Genomic DNA, 18,290 nt, shown 5'->3' on the forward strand with positions numbered 1-18,290 from the left:
GGACAACACGACCGCGATGTGGTACATCAACAAACAGGGAGGAGTGGGGTCACAGTGTCTCTGCAGAGAGGCTCTGCGCCTCTGGTCCTGGGTTCAGGACCATCGGATTTGTCTGATGGCAAATCATCTGGCCGGAATTCAGAACGTTCGTGCAGACAGTCTGTCGGCAGTTCTCTGACTAAGGTGGTGACTCCTTTTATTGTGCCTCAGTGGGACTTAAATCTTGTTTTGACCTTTCTGATGGGTGCTCCCTTTGAGCCTCTTCATAAATGTCCTATGAGGCTTTTGACTCTTAAGACAGTTTTCCTCGTGGCGATAACCTCGGCAAGGAGGTTAAGTGAGCTTCAAGCTCTTAGTTCCAAGCCCCCTTTCTTGACCATTCATGCTGATCGAATGGTTCTTAGGACCAGGGCTGCTTTTCTGCCTACGGTGGTGACTCCTTTCCACCTTGGTCAATCCATTACCCTCCCTACCTTTTATCCTCCCCCACACCCTTCCAAGGAGGAGGAGAGATTACACCGTCTGGACCCCAAGAGGGCGGTGTCTTTTTACCTGGACAGAACTAAAGACTGTCGGTTGGATGACCAGCTCTTCATTGGCTTTGCTAGTTGCAAGAGAGGAAGAGCGGTCCATAAGAGGACTTTATCAAGATGGATCGTTCTCTGTATCTGCTACTCTTTGGCCGGTAAGGAACCACCAGAGGGTATAAGGGCTCATTCTACTAGAGCTAAGTCTTCGACCTCAGCATTGGCTAGAGGTGTTACCTGTAGAGGATATTTGTAGAGCGGCAACTTGTCTTCCCTCCACACATTCGCGAAGCATTATTGCTTGGATTCCGAAGTGAGGAGGGACGGTCATTTTGCACGCTCTGTCCTTCAGGATTTCCTGGTCTAGAAGAGTGGACACCCTCCTCCGGGAGTGGGGACTCCTGTGGGACTCTATTCACAAGGTGAGGAATCCACACGGCAGATGTATCTATCAGAAGAACAAGTTACTTATCTTCGGTAACGCTTTTTCTGGTAGATACAATATCTGCCTGTGGATTCCTCACTGACCCACCCGCCTCCCCGTTGTCCACTCTTCTATGCCAGAGTTTCTTTTATGTATTTGTTTTTATTTTCAAGGGGTTGTTTATTTCAAATGTTTTGTTGCATTTGCTTCACACTGTGTGTGTTACCTTGATATTTGTACTGCGTATACTGGGTATCTGTCTACTGTCATTGGTCCGTCTGTGTGCCTCGAAGGCACGGAAAAAAGGGCGGAACTGATGTCATCACGCCGGCGTGGGCCTATTATAGGCGTCGGTGACGTCAGCGGAGTCGCCAGCGATGCCGTGCCTCTATGACGTCCAAGTCCACGTCGGCGCGAGGCTACGAAAAGAATTTCCGAATGTTGCTGGCGTGAGGGGATATTCACAAGGTGAGGAATCCACAGGCAGATATTGTATCTACCAGAAAAAGCGTTACCGAAGGTAAGTAACTTGTTCATATGGGGTGGTACCATACCTGATCCAGCCACGCCTACAGGATCCCCTGATCCGTGGGATGATTGTACCACCCCAGATGTCCCAAATGTCCCTCAGGATGATTTATACCCCTCAAGGCCTTCCCCACCAGAAGACACTATAGGGTTTAATGAATTAATTCACAGGGCTGCACAATATCATGGAGTGGACATGCATACAGACCTTGTTGAGGAAGACATCCTAATGGACACCTTTGATAATGCACTAAGGTCCTCATCCATTTTACCAATGCTCAAATGAGTGGTCAAGCATGCCCATGAAGTCTTCAAGGACCCAGTCAGAACTCGGGTCATTAACCCTCGTATAGAGAAATAATATTAAGTTGCTCCCTCAGACCCAGCATATATTAAAGGTCCGGTACCATTAGACTCACTTGTAGTTTCCAATGCACGCAAGAGAGCAAACTCAGTCATCAGGGGAGGCTGCACCACCAGATAAGGAGTCTAAGCTACTTGACGCATCAGGGAAAAGAACAGCGTCTCAAGCAGCAAACATGTGGCGTATCGCCAATACACAGGCATTATTAGCCAGATATGACAGGGCACATTATGACGATCTAGAGTCATTAATGAGGCACCTCCCTGACAAGTACAAGGATAGAGCAAACAAGCTTATCCAAGAGGGTAAAAACATCACAAACACCTCTATTCGGTGTGCACTCGTTGCAGCAGATACCGCCTCTAGGGCAGTTAACACCAGCGTTTTACTACGCAGACACGCCTGGCTACGTATATCAGGGTTCAAACCTGATTAAGAGGTACAAAGTGCCATTCTTAATCAGCCCTTTGATGAGCAACACCTATTTGGACCCAACGTAGATGTATCACTAGAAAAGATGAAAAAGGATACAGACACTGCCAAATCTATGGGAGCCCTGCAGTAGCCGGCTCCCAGACGTTCATTTCGTCGCTCATCCTATCGAGGTGCCACCAGGGGATATACTTCAGACACAGCTTCTACCTCGTACAAAGCCCCCTGCACAGTCCACTTACAGCAAGGGCTACCAAAGGGGGGGCTACAGAGGTAACAATAACAAAGGCAGAGGTAAAAATAACAACTCCCTCTCTGCCTCTACCCCTGCCCAATGACCCCCTTCCCCTTCCCCTGTCCAACACCTGCCAGCCTGGTAAAACATCACATCAGACAGGTGGGTGCTCCAAATAATTCAATCAGGTTATTGTCTGGAACTAACATCTACTCCCCCAAACATACCACCCAAGCAGCGCCCAATGTCACAGGAACATTTAACATTGCTCAGACAGGAGGTAATATCCCTCCTGCAGAAAAATGCAATAGAAGTAGTTCCAGAGCATCACAAAAACAAAGGAGTATACTCCTTATATTTCCTAATACCAAAGAAGGACGGAGCTCTAAGACCCATCCCAGACCTCAGCCCTTTGAACATTTACATAGTCGGATCATTTTCATATGGTCACACTCCAACAAGTCCTTCCACTGATGGTACCAAACGACTTCCTTGTCACTCTAGATCTCAAGGACGCCTACTTTCATATTCCCATCCACACAGCGCACAGAAAATATCTCAGATTTGTGCTAGACGGGCAGCACTACCAGTTCAAAGTGCTCCCATTCGGAGTCACTACAGCGCCAAGGGTGTTCACCAAATGCCTAGCATTAGTAGCAGCACACTTAAGAAGACAACCTATTCATGTCGTTCCATATCTGGACGACTGGCTCATAAAAGCCAACTCATACAGCCAGTGTGTGCAACACACTCACGCTACTATTCAACTGCCTCACGACTTGGGATTCACAGTAAATCACACCAAATCGCACCTTCAACCCTCGCACATACAACAGTATCTCGGCGCTACAATAAACAACCTACTAACACTAGCTTATCCCTCTCCAGCAAGGATAACAAGTGTACAAGCTCTCCTAACAAAATTCAAACCGCAACACTCGCTACCAGCTCGAGTGTTCATGCTCTTGCATATTTGTAGTACCGCACTTCAAGAGTGCCTAGCATACCAATGGAACCAGGCTCAAGGTCAACTGACCGACCTAGTGTTGGTAGACGGTCGGACTCATCGGCCTCTGCAATGGTGGAACACCAAAAACCTTTCCAAAGGGCGACCGTTTCTAGAGCCAGTTCCTTAAATAGTCATGACAGCGGACGCATCGCTCTCCGGCTGGGGAGCTTACCTACTGCATCACACCATGCAAGGCAGGTGGACACCGCAACAGAAGCTACTCCACATCAACCACTTAGAGTTACTACCTGTGTTTCTAGCCCTAAAAGCATTTCAAACTCAAGTGTTAGGCAAAGCTGTCTTAGTCCGCACAGACAATATGACAGCTATGTACTACTAAAAAAACAAGGGGGGGAAGACACTCTCTGCAGCTCTCTGTTAGCACAGCAGATATGGAGATGGGCTATATCACTAAAGATCTTTCTCTTAGCCCAACACGTCCCAGGAGTGCAAAACACTATAGCAGATCTACTAAGTAGTCAAACACAGCATATCCACGAGTGGGAACTTCATTCTTTCAAATGTGGGGACAACCTCAGATAGACCTCTTCGCAGTCCACAAAAACGCAAAATGCCCACACTTTGCCGCCAGATACCCACACCCATTGTCCAAAGGCAATGCGAAATGGATGAATTGGTCAAAACTATTTGTGTACGCTTTCCCTCCTCTCCCACTACTTCCGTTAGTGGTACGCTAACTACAGCAACATTCCCTAACTCTCATTCTAGTCGCTCCAACTTGGGCCAGGCAACCGTGGTACACCACGCTGTTGCAGAAGTCTGTAGTACCACACCAAAAACTAAACCTATCTCCACGCCTATTAACACCGAACCATGGAGAGATCAGACACCCGGACCCAGCTCAGCTCAAACTAGCGATCTGGCTCCTGAGGTCATAGAGTTTGGTTACCTCAACCTTCCCCCAGAATGTATGACCGTTATCAAAGAAGCTAGACGCCCCACTACTAGAGCATGTTATGCCGCTAAGTGGAAACGGTTCGTCATATACGGACAAAACAACCAAATGAATCCTTTAGATGTGTCTATTCAACACATCATAGGATATCTACTACACCTTCAAAAGTGTAACTTAGCCTACACATCTATTAGGCTACACCTCGCTGCCATTGCAGCATACCTACAAAATAGACAACACCTATCTCTTTTTAGAGTACCAGCTATTAAAGCTTTTGTGGAAGGACTCAAAAGAATAATTCCTCCCAGGACGCCACCTGCACCAGTGTGGAATTTAAACGTGGTTCTCACAAGATTAATGGGACCTCCCTTTGAACCATTACATAAATGTGAATTGCAATTCCTAACCTGGAAAGTAGCTTTCCTAGTAGCCATTACTTCTCTCAGAAGAGTTAGTGAATTACAAGCATTTACCATTCAAGAACCCTTTCTGCAAATGCATCATAACAGTGGTTCTTCGTACTAACCCTAAGTTCCTTCCTAAAGTCATTTCACCATTCCATCTAAATCAATCTGTTGAGCTGCCCATATTTTTCTCACAGCCTCAGTCGCAGAAAGAGCTCTACATACCTTAGATGTCAAAAGAGCATTACTATACTATATCAAAAGGACACTAGCTTTTCGGAAAACAAAACAGCTTTTTGTGTCTTTCTCACCGCCACATAAAGGCAATCCCATATCAAAATCAAGGATCACTAGGTGTATTGTTAAATGCATACAAATATGTTATCACAAAGCCAAACGTACATTAACAATTCCTCCAAAAGCCCATTCTACAAGGAAAATAGGGGCTTCAATGGCGTTCTTAGGGAACATTCCCCTAGATGATATATGCAAAGCAGCCACATGGTCTACACCGCACACATTCACAAAGCATTACTGTGTAGATGTGGAAACTAAACAAGCCACTGTGGGCCAGGCTGTACTAAAAACTCTGTTACAGACAACTGCAACAGATACTGGTGGTCGCCGCTAAATTTGGGTACTGCTATACAATCTATGCATAGTGTGTATTCTGCAGCTCATATGCCTCGAACGGAAAATGCTACTTACCAGTATGCATCTGTTCTTGGCATGTGAAGCTGCAGAGTTACACACGCCCACCCGCCTCCCCGGCTACCTTTATCTGTTCCAGTATTATCTTACTTAGATACAAATCACATGGACATCACTACCTCTTGTACAGCTCCATCACTTCCCTAATGACGAAAAACAAACTGGGGATGGAGCCAATGCCCATGCGCAGTATCATCCGAAGGAGTAGTCACCTATCCCGTGACTTCCAAAGACTTTTCTACCACAAAACAAACTGCAAACATCCGGGCCTAACACTAGGTGACCATCTATGCATAGTGTGTAACTCTGCAGCTCTACATGCCAAGAACAGATGCATACCGGTAAGTAGCATTTTCCTTACTGCAGCTTCCTCAAATGATTTAGTGCTAGAGGTAAAAAGAGCTGAAGGTATTCAGATGTGCTTCTGTTTAGTTGCTGTCGTAAAAGTTCTCCGTTCCTCTACGTCAGATTCCATCAGTCATGCAGTCAGTCAGCATCTGCCGCAAATGCGCAATGTAACTGTGGATGTAGTCATATCTGGGAAAGATGGAGCTGTGATTGAAGTCCAGTGCTGCCACCTGGCAATGTTGAAAACTTTAGAAATGTTGTACCGGAGGTTAGTAACCCTTTCTTCCACTCTAGACACTTAAGGGTAATGTAAAAAAATAATAATGTGAAATAGTCAAAGAGCCAATGTAAATTAGTGATCCTATAGGGACTTTTTATTTTGCTTAATTATGAAGTATGCGAACAAGTTCCACAAAACCATATACAGATCAGGATTGCTACATAAATGATTTTAACACGTATGTTTTTTGTCAGTCTGGTTTCTGATGATTATATTTTTTTACGCAGGTCATCCGGGGGCTTCTCAAATTTTGGCCAAAAACGTGTAGCCAGAAAGAGGTAAGGTCTTGCTTCTAATAAACTTCAAAACATACTCTCCGTGTAAAGTGTGCAAAGTTTGTGGTGTTTTATAAAAAAAAAAGCATTTTTTAGTGTCACTGTTCCGGTATTACCATTAGCATGCTAGCCAACTGCCAGGATTTACCATTATAGTAACATAATATTGCCCATTCCCCCTGTCACTTTGACATTTGTTAAATTTGATATTCCCTCTGTACCCCACTATTAACCATGGAGTTAATCGTCTTGAATAAAGTGATTCTGGTGACTTGTTTCCTTTGGACTTCATAGTTGTTTTCACAATGCCCCTCAACCTGGGCCAAAAAATAATTTGCAAGTTATTTTGTTAGTTTACGTTGTCCCAGTGGAGGAGATATTTATCAGGAGGTCACCCATGAGTTAGGGCTCTGAACCACAACTTGGAATATGCAGCTTGATGCATGAGCAGCCTTTCTTGCTTTTCTGTTTGAGAAATGAAGGCACTTAACTAATTTTTCCTGCTGCCAAAAGAAATTAAAGGACATTTTAGCAGGGCCTTTTGATACTGTGGAGAAAGAGAGTAATAGAATTTAGTATCTAGGCGTAAAGGTTTGTTCTCCAACATTGAATCTTTTACATATTCACATGCTTGAATCATTCCCCTCCTTCAGGCTGTGAATCCCTGGTAAATTAAAATAGCTGTAAATTGTGTTAAAATGGCCATAGGCTGTAAACATCATTTGATTAGTAGCACATTCATCTCATTTGAATAACCTCAAATGTAAGCAGTGAGGTGGAAGCTTCAGCTCTCCTACTTCCAGTAGAGGGCGCCATACCTCAAATGTATATCACCTGTTGTATGTGAGATAATGACTTGACAGAGTTCTGCTCTAACTTTTCAGTGAACCAGAATTTGGTACTATTTTGTTCTTCCCTGGATTTAAGCCAACCCCATCTTCAGCACTGAAGTGCTGCAAGTTGTTTCTAGGGAGGATTCTGTCTTTTCTGGGCCAGCAAGATCTTTTTATCTGACAGTTAACTGTCACCAACTGTCATCATGGCTAACAGAGAAAACAATATTTTTTTCAAACCTTGTTCTGCTTGTGGACACAAGAAGATTTAAACTGATGACCATTACTCCCAGTGTATTTATTATCAATCTCGTAAGGCATCAAAATGTAATTTATGTAAGACTTTTACAATTAAGACAGAGATAGGAGGTTGGCATTATAAATTTGTGGCTGAGAATTGTCCTCCTAAGGGAGATGTCCCCTCTTCAGGGGAAGATTCCAAAGAAAAGTGTCCCTCAATCACTTCCATGAAGGCAGCGCAAAGAGGAGACTTATTCAGTTTCCTGAACTGGACTTATGTGGTACAGTGCTTACAGCCACCTGCTCAAATATTAAACAAGGAAAACATTCCTCTAACCAATCCAAGGAGCATCAGCCATTGGAAAAAATGAAAAAGCTTTCTAAAACTTTCTTCAACCAGGAAATCATCATAGGCGACGAGAACCTCGATGAAGATACCATAGTTGATGAGATCTGCTCCGTCGACAAGACCATCAACGGCACTGCTAACGAATCCGATAATATCGGAGATGTCTGCCGAAGATACGGTAGATTTCAACTTCGTAGACATCAACTTTGAAGATACCAGTCTTTTCACCATTGAAAGTGTCAACTTTACCCCCAACACATATTTTACAGTCTGACAAGGAAGATGATGCTAGTGATTACGCTTCGCAGACAGCTTCCAGCCCAACGCAACCCGATGTAAGCTATGTCCCAGATTTTGGAGAAGATATATACGACAATGAATCCAGCCAATATAAAGATCATCAGGATTTCCTATGCATCAAACCTCTTATTCTTGCATGCGACAACACAGCGTAGACAATACAGGGAGCCTAATGTCCAGGTAATTGGCTTTTTTATCTTCATTACAGCAGATAATGAACACAAGCTAACTACCACAACATCCAGCTGATAATCCCAAAACGAGGTTAGTTCCTCCTGCACCTTTTCTGCTATCTCCTCTACTTTCTACTTTACTGGCTATGCCAATCACACCATTCTCCGGTCCTCAGAACAAGGATAGCAGACATATTGGTAGTTTGGGGTGGAGCATTTCGTCTACAGCAGCTCCTCCAATTAAAGCAGCTAATTACATAACCATTGTAGAATGATATGGTTGACAAGTATTGAATAACGTCACTGTAGTGCTGGAACTCATCTTGGAAGAAGATGAGGAGTTAAGGCAAGAAATATCCCTTAGGAAGGAGAACAAACCACTTTATTGTTGATACTGCTGTGGATGACTCCAACACAGGTTTTAACCAGCTTGCAGGAGGTACTGTATTAAGAAAATAAGGCTGATTAAAGTCCACAGCCTTCCGCCCTGAGATCCACATGCCTTTTGCTGACCTAGCTCATTTTTGGAAAGCACACGGATGAGGCTATTCAACGCCTCAAAACTTATAAAGCAAAAGCATTAGGGCCTTTTTAGGAAGCTAGCATGGCTACCCCCACTTTTTGTCTGGTGTAATTGTGTTTTTGAATTAATCTGCTGGGATCCTGCTAATCAGGACCCCAGCAGTTGTGCTCTCAGCCCCTAAAATTGTTTTGGTAAGTACTTTTGTACCTCCAAAATTGACTACTGGTGTACCCGTATGAGTTTCTAGTATACGGTCCTAAAGTATCCAGCGCAAAGGTACACCAGGGGTCTCCTATAAGCTGCAGCATGCATTGTGGTACCTCAGGGAGTCCACTTGTACTGACTACATGCCTGCCAATGCAGCCTCTGTGAGCTGGTGCTTGCACCTCTCACAACAGATAATAGTTTCCCAAACTCTGGATCCATGGCCCTGGTCCTTATTTACCGGCCTCCCCAGCTAATGCCAGCCTTCCCTCCTTCCCTTAGTCAACAGTTGGCGAATCTCATTATGAACCATGCCAGAGTCTTACTTATTGGGGACCAGAACTACTGGTTCAACGATGTGGGTGGGGGGCCTCAATCGGCTGAGCTCACTGAACTACTCTCTAACATCAATCTGGCTCAATAAATCACCGCCCCACCCTCATCAAGGGCCACATTCTTGACCAACTCTGGTCTTACAATCTTGAACTTTCACCCCCTATCATCTATCCCTGTATATAATCCGATCATCACCTGATCAAATTTACTATCACTTTCAGTGGCAGAGCAAAGACTCCTAAGGTAGAGGGAGGCCTGACCAGAAAATGGAGCGCACTCGATATCCAAGAGTTTATTAACACGCTAGCTAGCTCCTCTCCCACGGTTAATCCCAATTCCAATGTCGATGCCATGGAGAAAGAGATTACGGATTGGCTATTGGCGGCCAGCGACATCCACGCTCCCCTCATTAAATTTTCCCGGGCCAGACACTGCGAAGCCCATAAATGGTTCACTAGTGAACTGAAAAATCAATAACTATTGCTCCGTCAGCTAGAAAGAAAATGGCGGCATGATTTTGACAGTAAGGATAGACCGCTTTATCTGTCAGCCCGTAGGGATTATAAGAAAGTTATATTGGCAGCCAAGACCTCGTATTTCACTACCAGGATTCTCGCTGCCTCTAATAAATCCAAACAAATTTTTAGGATCGTGAATGAGCTCTGCAACGATGATAGAATTTCACCCTGTCGGACTCCCACTCAAAAGCAGTGTAACCTGCTGAACACTTTTTTCGTGGAAAAAATTGAAGCGATCAGGGCTAGTATTCCTATCACCTCTTTGGTGAAGCCCCCGAACAACAATCCAATCAACCCCTTGACCATGAATCATTTTAAAGCTTTATGTCCCGACACCTTACTTGAATTAATGTCTCGAGTGAAATCAGGCTCTCCTAAGGATTGCTGCCCCTCTTCTGTCCTAAAGGTTACCTTTGCAGCTTTACCCCATAGTATTTTCTCTCTCCTTAATGAATCTTTAAGGAAGGAGAAGTACCAAGAACCTTCAAGAACGCCACATAAGTCCCGCTCCTTAAGAAACCTGGAGCAGACCCCTCCAACCTTTCTAACTATCACCCTATATCCCTTCTCCCATATTTGGCAAAAATCCTGGAGGCCCACGTGCCAAATTGCCTCTTTAAATTTATTGAAGATGCGGACTACTTGGAGCCGAACCAAGCTGGCTTTCGGCCAGGGCATTCCACTGAGTCAGTCATCCTGGCGCTGATGGACACCCTGAGGGCTAACGCTGACTTAGGAATTCCTCAAGCACTTGTGCTCCTGGATTTATCGGCAGCGTTCGACCATACCATCTTGTTGAACTGTGTCGAACAAGCTGGTATTCGGGGTGCCGCCTTCCAGTGGATAAAGTCCTTTCTTACGGAAAGAACTCGGGCAGTACGCCTTGGGAGTTGTACTGCTCCGAATCAATCCACGTCCTGTGGGGTCCCACAGGGCTCCTCCCTCTCCCCACTTCTGTTCAACCTTTACATCAGGCCTCTGATTCACTCTCTCAAAGCCAGGGGAACCACTGTCTTCAATTATGCTGACGATCTGCAGCTTGGGTTCTCACTGAAGTCTGCTAGTGCTGCTGCTGAACTTCAATGCACAATGCGTCACATCCAGCATTGGATGGAGGTGAATCAGTTGAAGCTCAACCCTGGCAAGACAGAGCTGGTGCTACCTGGGAAGAACTCCGCACACTTGGGATCTCATTTTTGGCCGGCCGAATTAGGCTCACCCCCAGTCCCCTCACTATCTGTGAAGAGCCTTGGTATTATAGACTCCGATCTTACTCTGAGAGGACAGATGGGCAGTGTGGTCTTGACCAGCTTTTTCCAGCTGCGAACAATTAGGAACATTTCACACTTGTTATCCTACTCAGCTCTGGTTCAAGTGATCATTGCCCTTGTACTTTCACGCCTAGACTTTTCTAATTCTCTGTACACTGGCCTCCCTTAGGGCCTGCTTAACCCCCTCCAAATGGTACAGAATCAGGCGGCAAGACGGATCTACAAACAGCCGAAATGTCAATCGGCCAGGCCTTTACTGGTCAAACTACACTGGCTGCCCAGAGTACATCGTGCCACTTTTAAGACAGGCTGCATAGTCTTCAAAACCCTGCATGGTACGAGCCCCAAATTTCTTAAGTCGGATCACCAAACATGCCCCCACACGTAACCTCCGATCTGCACACCTGCATCTTCTTACCACCCCCACCATCAAACTAAAGAGGTAGGGCGGTCGTAGGTTTTCCTATTTGGCACCCAGGCTTTGGAACTCATTCCCACTCCCAATTAGGAACTGCAACAACTTGCTGGGCTTCAGAAAAGCCTTGAAGACATGGCTTTTCGCGCAACCCTATTAATCTCTGGACTGTGCCCTCAACACTCATTCAATTAGCGCCATGAAACCTTTGGTGACCGTGCGCTTTATAAATCCTTCCTAACATAACATAACATATCTGAGGTCACTGCACTTATAACCTATAAGTCACCGATATGGCAGGCTCTTCATACCTGAGGGCAGGGTGCTTGGTTAAAAGTGTGAGGGTGCCCCTGCATGAGAAGAATACCTGTACAAACCCCAGCGTCTATTCTTCAGGCTTTGTAAGTGCAGTTAGCCATTTTAAGACGTATAGTGAACATCAGTCATTATGAGTTTCCTAACTATATAATGGCTGCTCAGAACCCAGCCATGTTTTGTATCAAACCTGTTGAAATCATACACCAACACCGATTCCAGTTTTGGAAGTGTGATCTCACGTACTGAGGGCCCCCGTAAGGGATCCACCTGTACTCCCGGGAACAGCTTTTCAGGATTTGCAAGCAAGCTAGCGCTGCTTCCAACCACAGAGACAATTCTGCCCTCCTGCTGCAGAGCCAGGCGTGAGCAGGGAGAGGTAGAACAATAGGTTTCCTGTTGCAGGGAGGTGTGACCACCTCCCAGACAGAACTTAGTGTGTTGGGCTGGGATGGGGGTACTTGCCAGCGCCACCAGACTGCTTTGAAGGGCACAGATGGTGCCCTCTTTGCATACTCCAGTTTGAGCCTGTCCAGGAACCCTTGGTTCCCGCTCTGGTGTGAAACTACTAAGGAAAAGGGAGTATCCTCCCCTCTGTCCAGCCCCTCCTCTGGGAGCGAACGCCGGGTTGTCCCAACCCTTTCCTTAGGGTACTTAAGCGCTCCCCTGTGGGTAGGTCCTCTGATTTGTTGTGGGACCAGATTCAACCCTGAAACGACATCGCTCCTCAATCGTCTGGGGACATGGACTGGAACTGAGACTGCATAAAGTAAGGCTCCTGCTGCTTCTAGTCTCGTTGTTCTTTGTCTTCTGCTTCATCTGTGTTTGTGCTTAATCCAGGTTCTGCAGGAGACCTGTGGGCATCAAGGTAAAGCGAATAAATCTCCCTTGGAGTGAAGGAGTCATTCTCCTGCATCTGCAGGCACCGCAACAAAGGTGACCGTCCTGCTGCTCCTGTTGCCCTATGGACTTCCCAAAGCCCAACAACCCAGGTGGTGGTTCTGTGGCTCCCTAGAGGCCTGGCCTGTCTTCTCAGTAATTTTGAGGATAGTATCCCTCCTCGGGACTACTGGGACCAAATCCCTGTGTACCGCACTGACTTGCCTTTGCCAGGGCTTGTTGGCTCTGCACTCCAGAGATCTTCTGGCTGCAAAAAGCTCCAGTACCTCACTTCCTGAAGAACGGAGTCCTCCCTGCATCATGGGACTCTGACTTCGGTGAGCTGCTTGAAGTTTTCCTGCGACTCCTGGGCCTCCAGCCTGTGGATCCTCCTGAGGGTCTTCTCTTGCTTCAGTGCTTGTTCAGGGCCAGCGCAGACTCTCCTGCCTTTGAGTCCTTTGGACCTTGCTGGTCCCAACGTTTGCTCCTTTTTGTTCTCCACACCAGCTGCGGCTACCAAGGCGTGTTGGTGCTCCCACTGGACACCAACCTCTAATTTAGGGCAGCTGGTGCACAGCTCCTGGTCCTCACAGTGGCAGCAACAAGGTCGCCTTTGAGACTTCTGAACCTCTCGACATTGGTGGGCATTGTGCTTGATGGGCGTAGACTCTGTCCCCTCTGCTTGCAGGTTTTTCACTTAAAGAATCCACTCTTGGATTCTACCGGACTCCTTCAGTCTTCTCTAGAGGTATCTTTGAAGTTTCCCATTGTCATGTATGGCAGGCTCTATCGTCACTTAACACCTATGCACCCGGCTTCTTTGGTGCAGGTAATCTGTTTAGCACAAGACTGTATATGTTAAATCCGCCTCCCCAGGCCCCCTCCACCTTTCAGCCCCCAAAGTCTCCTGGCTTGTTGCTATCAGAAACCTGCATGCATTCTGCTGCCTGTCCTTCACATCTGCTTGGCTATGACTTGAATGTTTGTGTATATGTCCATGAAGCACTACTGTAGTGACATCTAGGCCTCTGCAGGAAGGTCACTTCACACACTAAGTTCTGCAGGACATTTGAGGTTGTCTTTCGCCACCTTGGGGAGGTGGTACTTTCATATCTATTCTAAGGTGAGGAATCTGCTGTTATAGGTATCTGTCAGAAGAACAAGTCATTACCTGCGTTAACACTCTGTTCGAGGCATGTGGGCTGCTGAATTCATATCTTGGCATAGATCGCTGCCTAGTGTTGGGTCTGGATGTTTGCACCTTGTTGTCTTGGAAGAGTCTTCGAAGTATCACGAGATAGGTGACTCCTCCCCTGGACTACAGTGCGCATGGGCATCTTCTCCATCCTCAGATTGTTTTTTCCCGCCATTGGGTTTGGATGCACTTCGACAACTCCAACTTCGGGACAGAAGTTTTCCAACTTTCCACTGCAAAAACATTATACTTTCGACAGTATTGTTTCCGTTCGCTGTCCCTCGACTCAACAAAACTTCCTTTTCTCTCCGGTCGTAGACGCGGGCCATTGGGCCTTTTCGATGCCACGTGGACCTTCTGCTGATGGAAAGGACATCGTTTAAAAAATGCCCAGAGTGTGGAGCCGAATTTCCACACAGCGACAAGCATAGGGTATGCAACAGGTGCCTATATCCGGGGCACAGCGAAGAAAACTGTCCAGCTTATGCTCTGTTCCGGTGCAGAAAGAATATCCGGAACCGAAGAGCTGCTCGACTAGAAATGCAGCGGCAGGCACCAGAACCGGAAAACATTTTCGACGACGAACATGAACTCCCAGAGGCAGAGGGCTCGGAAGATCTCGAAATAGTCACTGTAGAGGACCAGTCGGACTCCGATGACCAGATCACACCGGGGCAAACCGTGAGTACCAAAGCCCCTACCCCGCTTCCACACAAGGCTTCGGTCAAAGTATCGCACAAAAGCCTTAGCCGCGACAGAAACACCGCTTCCGATGCCCCGCCTTCCGGCTGGGCTCCAAAGACCACACCTAAGCCTTCCGGTACCCCGGGACCCAGCAAAGCCACTCCATCCCAAAAGGTTGTCGCCCCCAGTAAAGTCGTTGATCCGAAAAAGGCCGTCGCGTCAAAATAGGCCTATGAGCCGAAAAAAGCCGTTGACCCGAAAAAGGTCGTCGAACCGAAGAAGGCCGCCGAACCGAAGAAGGCCGTCGAGCCGAAGAAGGCCGCCGAGCCGAAGAAGGCCGCCGAGCCGAAGGAGGCCGCCGAGCCGAAGGAGGCCGCCGAGCCGAAGAAGGCCGCCGAGCCGAAGGAGGCCGCCGAGCCGAAGAAGGCCGCCGAGCCGAAGGAGGCCGCCGAGCCGAAGAAGGCCGCCGAGCCGAAGAAGGCCGCCGAGCCGAAGAAGGCCGCCGAGCCGAAACAGGTCGTCAACCCTGAAAAGCCCGTCGAACCGAAAAAAGGCGTAGAGCCGAAAAAGCCAGTCGAACCGAAAAGAGGCGTAGAGCCGAAAAAGCCCGTCGACCCTAAGAAGGCTTCACATGATAAAAACGTCCAGCCTAAAGAGACACTCGACCCGAAAAAAGCTGTACAGACGAAAAAAGCAAAATCCACGGCGCCACGGACAGAGGAGGAAGAACTCTTTCACCCAGATCCACAACAAATACTGTATATAGACCCTGAAACAGGACATATAGTCTACAATAGAAACAAAATAAGCCTGGACACTGAAGCCCCTTCTCCTGTTCCTCCTAAGAAAAAGGACTTTGGCACATCCCCTTCAAGACCTTCCACACCTCCTCCTTTCACTCCCAACATGCCTTATGTTCCATATTCTACTTCACTTGTAGATTATGATCAGGAAGAAGACATGGGGGAAGATTCTCAGGATGATTTTATACCACCTGATGATCCAGGGAACCCAGATGACACATGGAGTGACCATAATGACCCCGATGAAATAGATTACACACAGCCCATACCCGATCCCACTACATACCCCACAAAGCCGTCTCCTACTGACGACACTGTCGCTTTTAACCAATTAGTGGACAGAGCAGCTCAGTATCATGGTGTACCGATGCACACTGATCCTATAGAGGAGGATTTCCTATTTAACACCTTCCCAACTTCAGAGAAGAGTGTACGTGTACTCCCTATGCTAAAAGGGGTACTAAAGCATGCACCAGACATCTTTAAAGACCCAGCCAGGGCGCGTGTCCTCAATCCAAGGATTGAAAAGAAATATAAACCGGCCCCTACAGACCCCTCTTATATCAGGTCTCAACTACCACTAGACTCCCTGGTTGTGTCTAACGCTAGGAAAAGAGCAAATAACGGGTGATGTTCCCCCCTCCTGACAAGGAGTCAAAAATTCTAGAAGCATCAGGGAAAAGAGTGGCCTCTCAGGCAGCAAATACCTGGTGGATTGCCAATACACAAGCTCTCATAGCACGCTATCACAGAGCACACTATGACGAACTGGAGGGATTACTACAACACCTACCAGAACCCTATAAGGCAAAAGCTAATGACCTAATACAGGAAGGGAAAATTCATTACTAACGCATCCATAAAATGCGCCCTTGATGTAGCTGATACAGCCACTAGGTCTGTCAACACTAGTGTATTGCTACGCAGGCATGCCTGGCTTTGCATTTCAGGTTTTAAAAATGAAGTGCAGTCTACCATACTCAATCAACCCATTAACCAGGATTTCTTATTTGGACCTGCGGTGGATACCATCTTAGAAAAGATGAAAAAAGACACTGACCCCGCTAAGTCCATGGGTGCACTTCAATTTCAACAGTCTAGAAGCTCTTTTCGTCGCTCCTCCTTTCGAGGCTCAGGCAGAGGCAACACATCACAAACATCTCCAACATATAAAAGTACTACGCAAGGCACCTTTAATAAAGGCTCCAATAGAGGAAGTTATAGAGCAAACAATAACCAGGGCAGAGGACGTGGTAATAACACCCGAGCCTCCACCGCCACCAAACAGTGACTTTCTCACACTCCCTCCACACCACCTAACACCAGTCGGAGGAAGATTAACACAATTCCTACCAGTCTGGAATACCATTACTACAGACAGGTGGGTCAAAAAAATTATCCAGTATGGTTACTGCCTGGAACTCAAATCTACTCCACCCAACATGCCACCCAAACACTGTCCAATGTCCAAAGAACACATCACGCTATTACAACAGGAGGTGAAATCTATCCTAGAAAAAGGTGCCATAGAGCCAGTTCCATTACAACATGAAGGGACAGGGGTATACTCTCTATACTTCCTCATTCCCCAAAAAGACGGCTCCCTCAGACCAATATTGGACCTCAGACCTTTGAACCGATACATCCACTCAGATCATTTCCATATGATCACTCTACAACAGGTACTCCCACCATTCCAGCAAGGCGACTTCCTAGCAACATTAGACCTCAAGGATGCATACTTGCACATACCCATACATCCAGCTCACAGGAAATACCTCAGGTTCACAATAGAAGGTCAGCACTATCAATTCTAAGTCCTCCCCTTCGGGGTAACCACAGCACCAAGGGTGTTTACAAAATGCCTAGCAGTAGTGGCAGCACACCTCAGAAGGCAACACATCCATGTGTTCCCCTACCTCGACAATTGGCTCATAAAAGCCAATTCGTACGTACAGTGTGCCAGCCATACCTCACAGACGATCCAGCTACTGCACAATCTAGGATTTTCAATAAATTACCCAAAATCACATCTGCAACCCTCCCACATACAGCAATATCTGGGAGCAACAATAGACACCTCCGTAGCAAAGGCATATCCAAATCCAGCCACGATAGGCAACATACAATCTCTCATTCAAAAATTTCAGCCACAACACTCCCTACCAGCTCAAGTGTTCATGCAGCTTATAGGCATGATGGCCTCCTGCATATTCATCGTTCCTCATACTCAGCTTCAAATGCCCCCATTCAGGAATGCCTAGCACGCCAGTGGAACCAAGCTCAAGGACAACTAAAAGACCTAGTGTTGGTAGACAGTCGCACAAAACCTTTACAAGGGGCGACTGTTCCAAGAGCCGGTTCCACAGGTACTATTAACAGCGGACGCATCACTGACCTTCCGATGGATCCCCACCGAAACCAGGAAGACCGTCACCCAGGCACTCGTCACCAGCCGACTGGACTACGGGAACACCCTCTACGCCGGAACCACAGCCAAACTTCAAAAAAGACTCCAACGCATCCAGAACGCCTCCGCATGACTCATCCTGGACATCCCACGACACAACCACATCTCCGGCCACCTGAAAGACCTGCACTGGCTCCCCATCAGCAAGAGAATCACGTTCAGGCTCCTCACCCACGCACACAAGGCTCTCCACGACCTGGGCCCAAAGTACTTCAATGACCGCCTGACCTTCTACACGCCCCCCCGCCAGCTACGATCGACCAGCCACGCCCTCGCCTCCGTACCACGCATCTGCTGAGCCACCGCCGGAGGAAGATCCTTCTCCTACC

General features: G+C 47.0%; 1 protein-coding gene across 1 annotated transcript in view; it reads left to right on the plus strand.

The window, feature by feature from the left end:
• PPP2R5A (protein phosphatase 2 regulatory subunit B'alpha) overlaps nucleotides 1-18,290 on the plus strand; it is an 836,659-nt gene that overhangs the window by 653,366 nt on the left and 165,003 nt on the right. Inside the window, exon 9 of the mRNA XM_078649746.1 lies at nucleotides 6,406-6,456. Coding sequence (XP_078505872.1) covers nucleotides 6,406-6,456 — 51 coding nt within the window. The remainder of the gene's footprint in view (nucleotides 1-6,405; nucleotides 6,457-18,290) is intronic.

The sequence above is a fragment of the Lissotriton helveticus genome, chromosome 6 (genome assembly GCF_964261635.1).
Source record: "Lissotriton helveticus chromosome 6, aLisHel1.1, whole genome shotgun sequence".
NCBI lineage: Eukaryota > Metazoa > Chordata > Amphibia > Caudata > Salamandridae > Lissotriton > Lissotriton helveticus.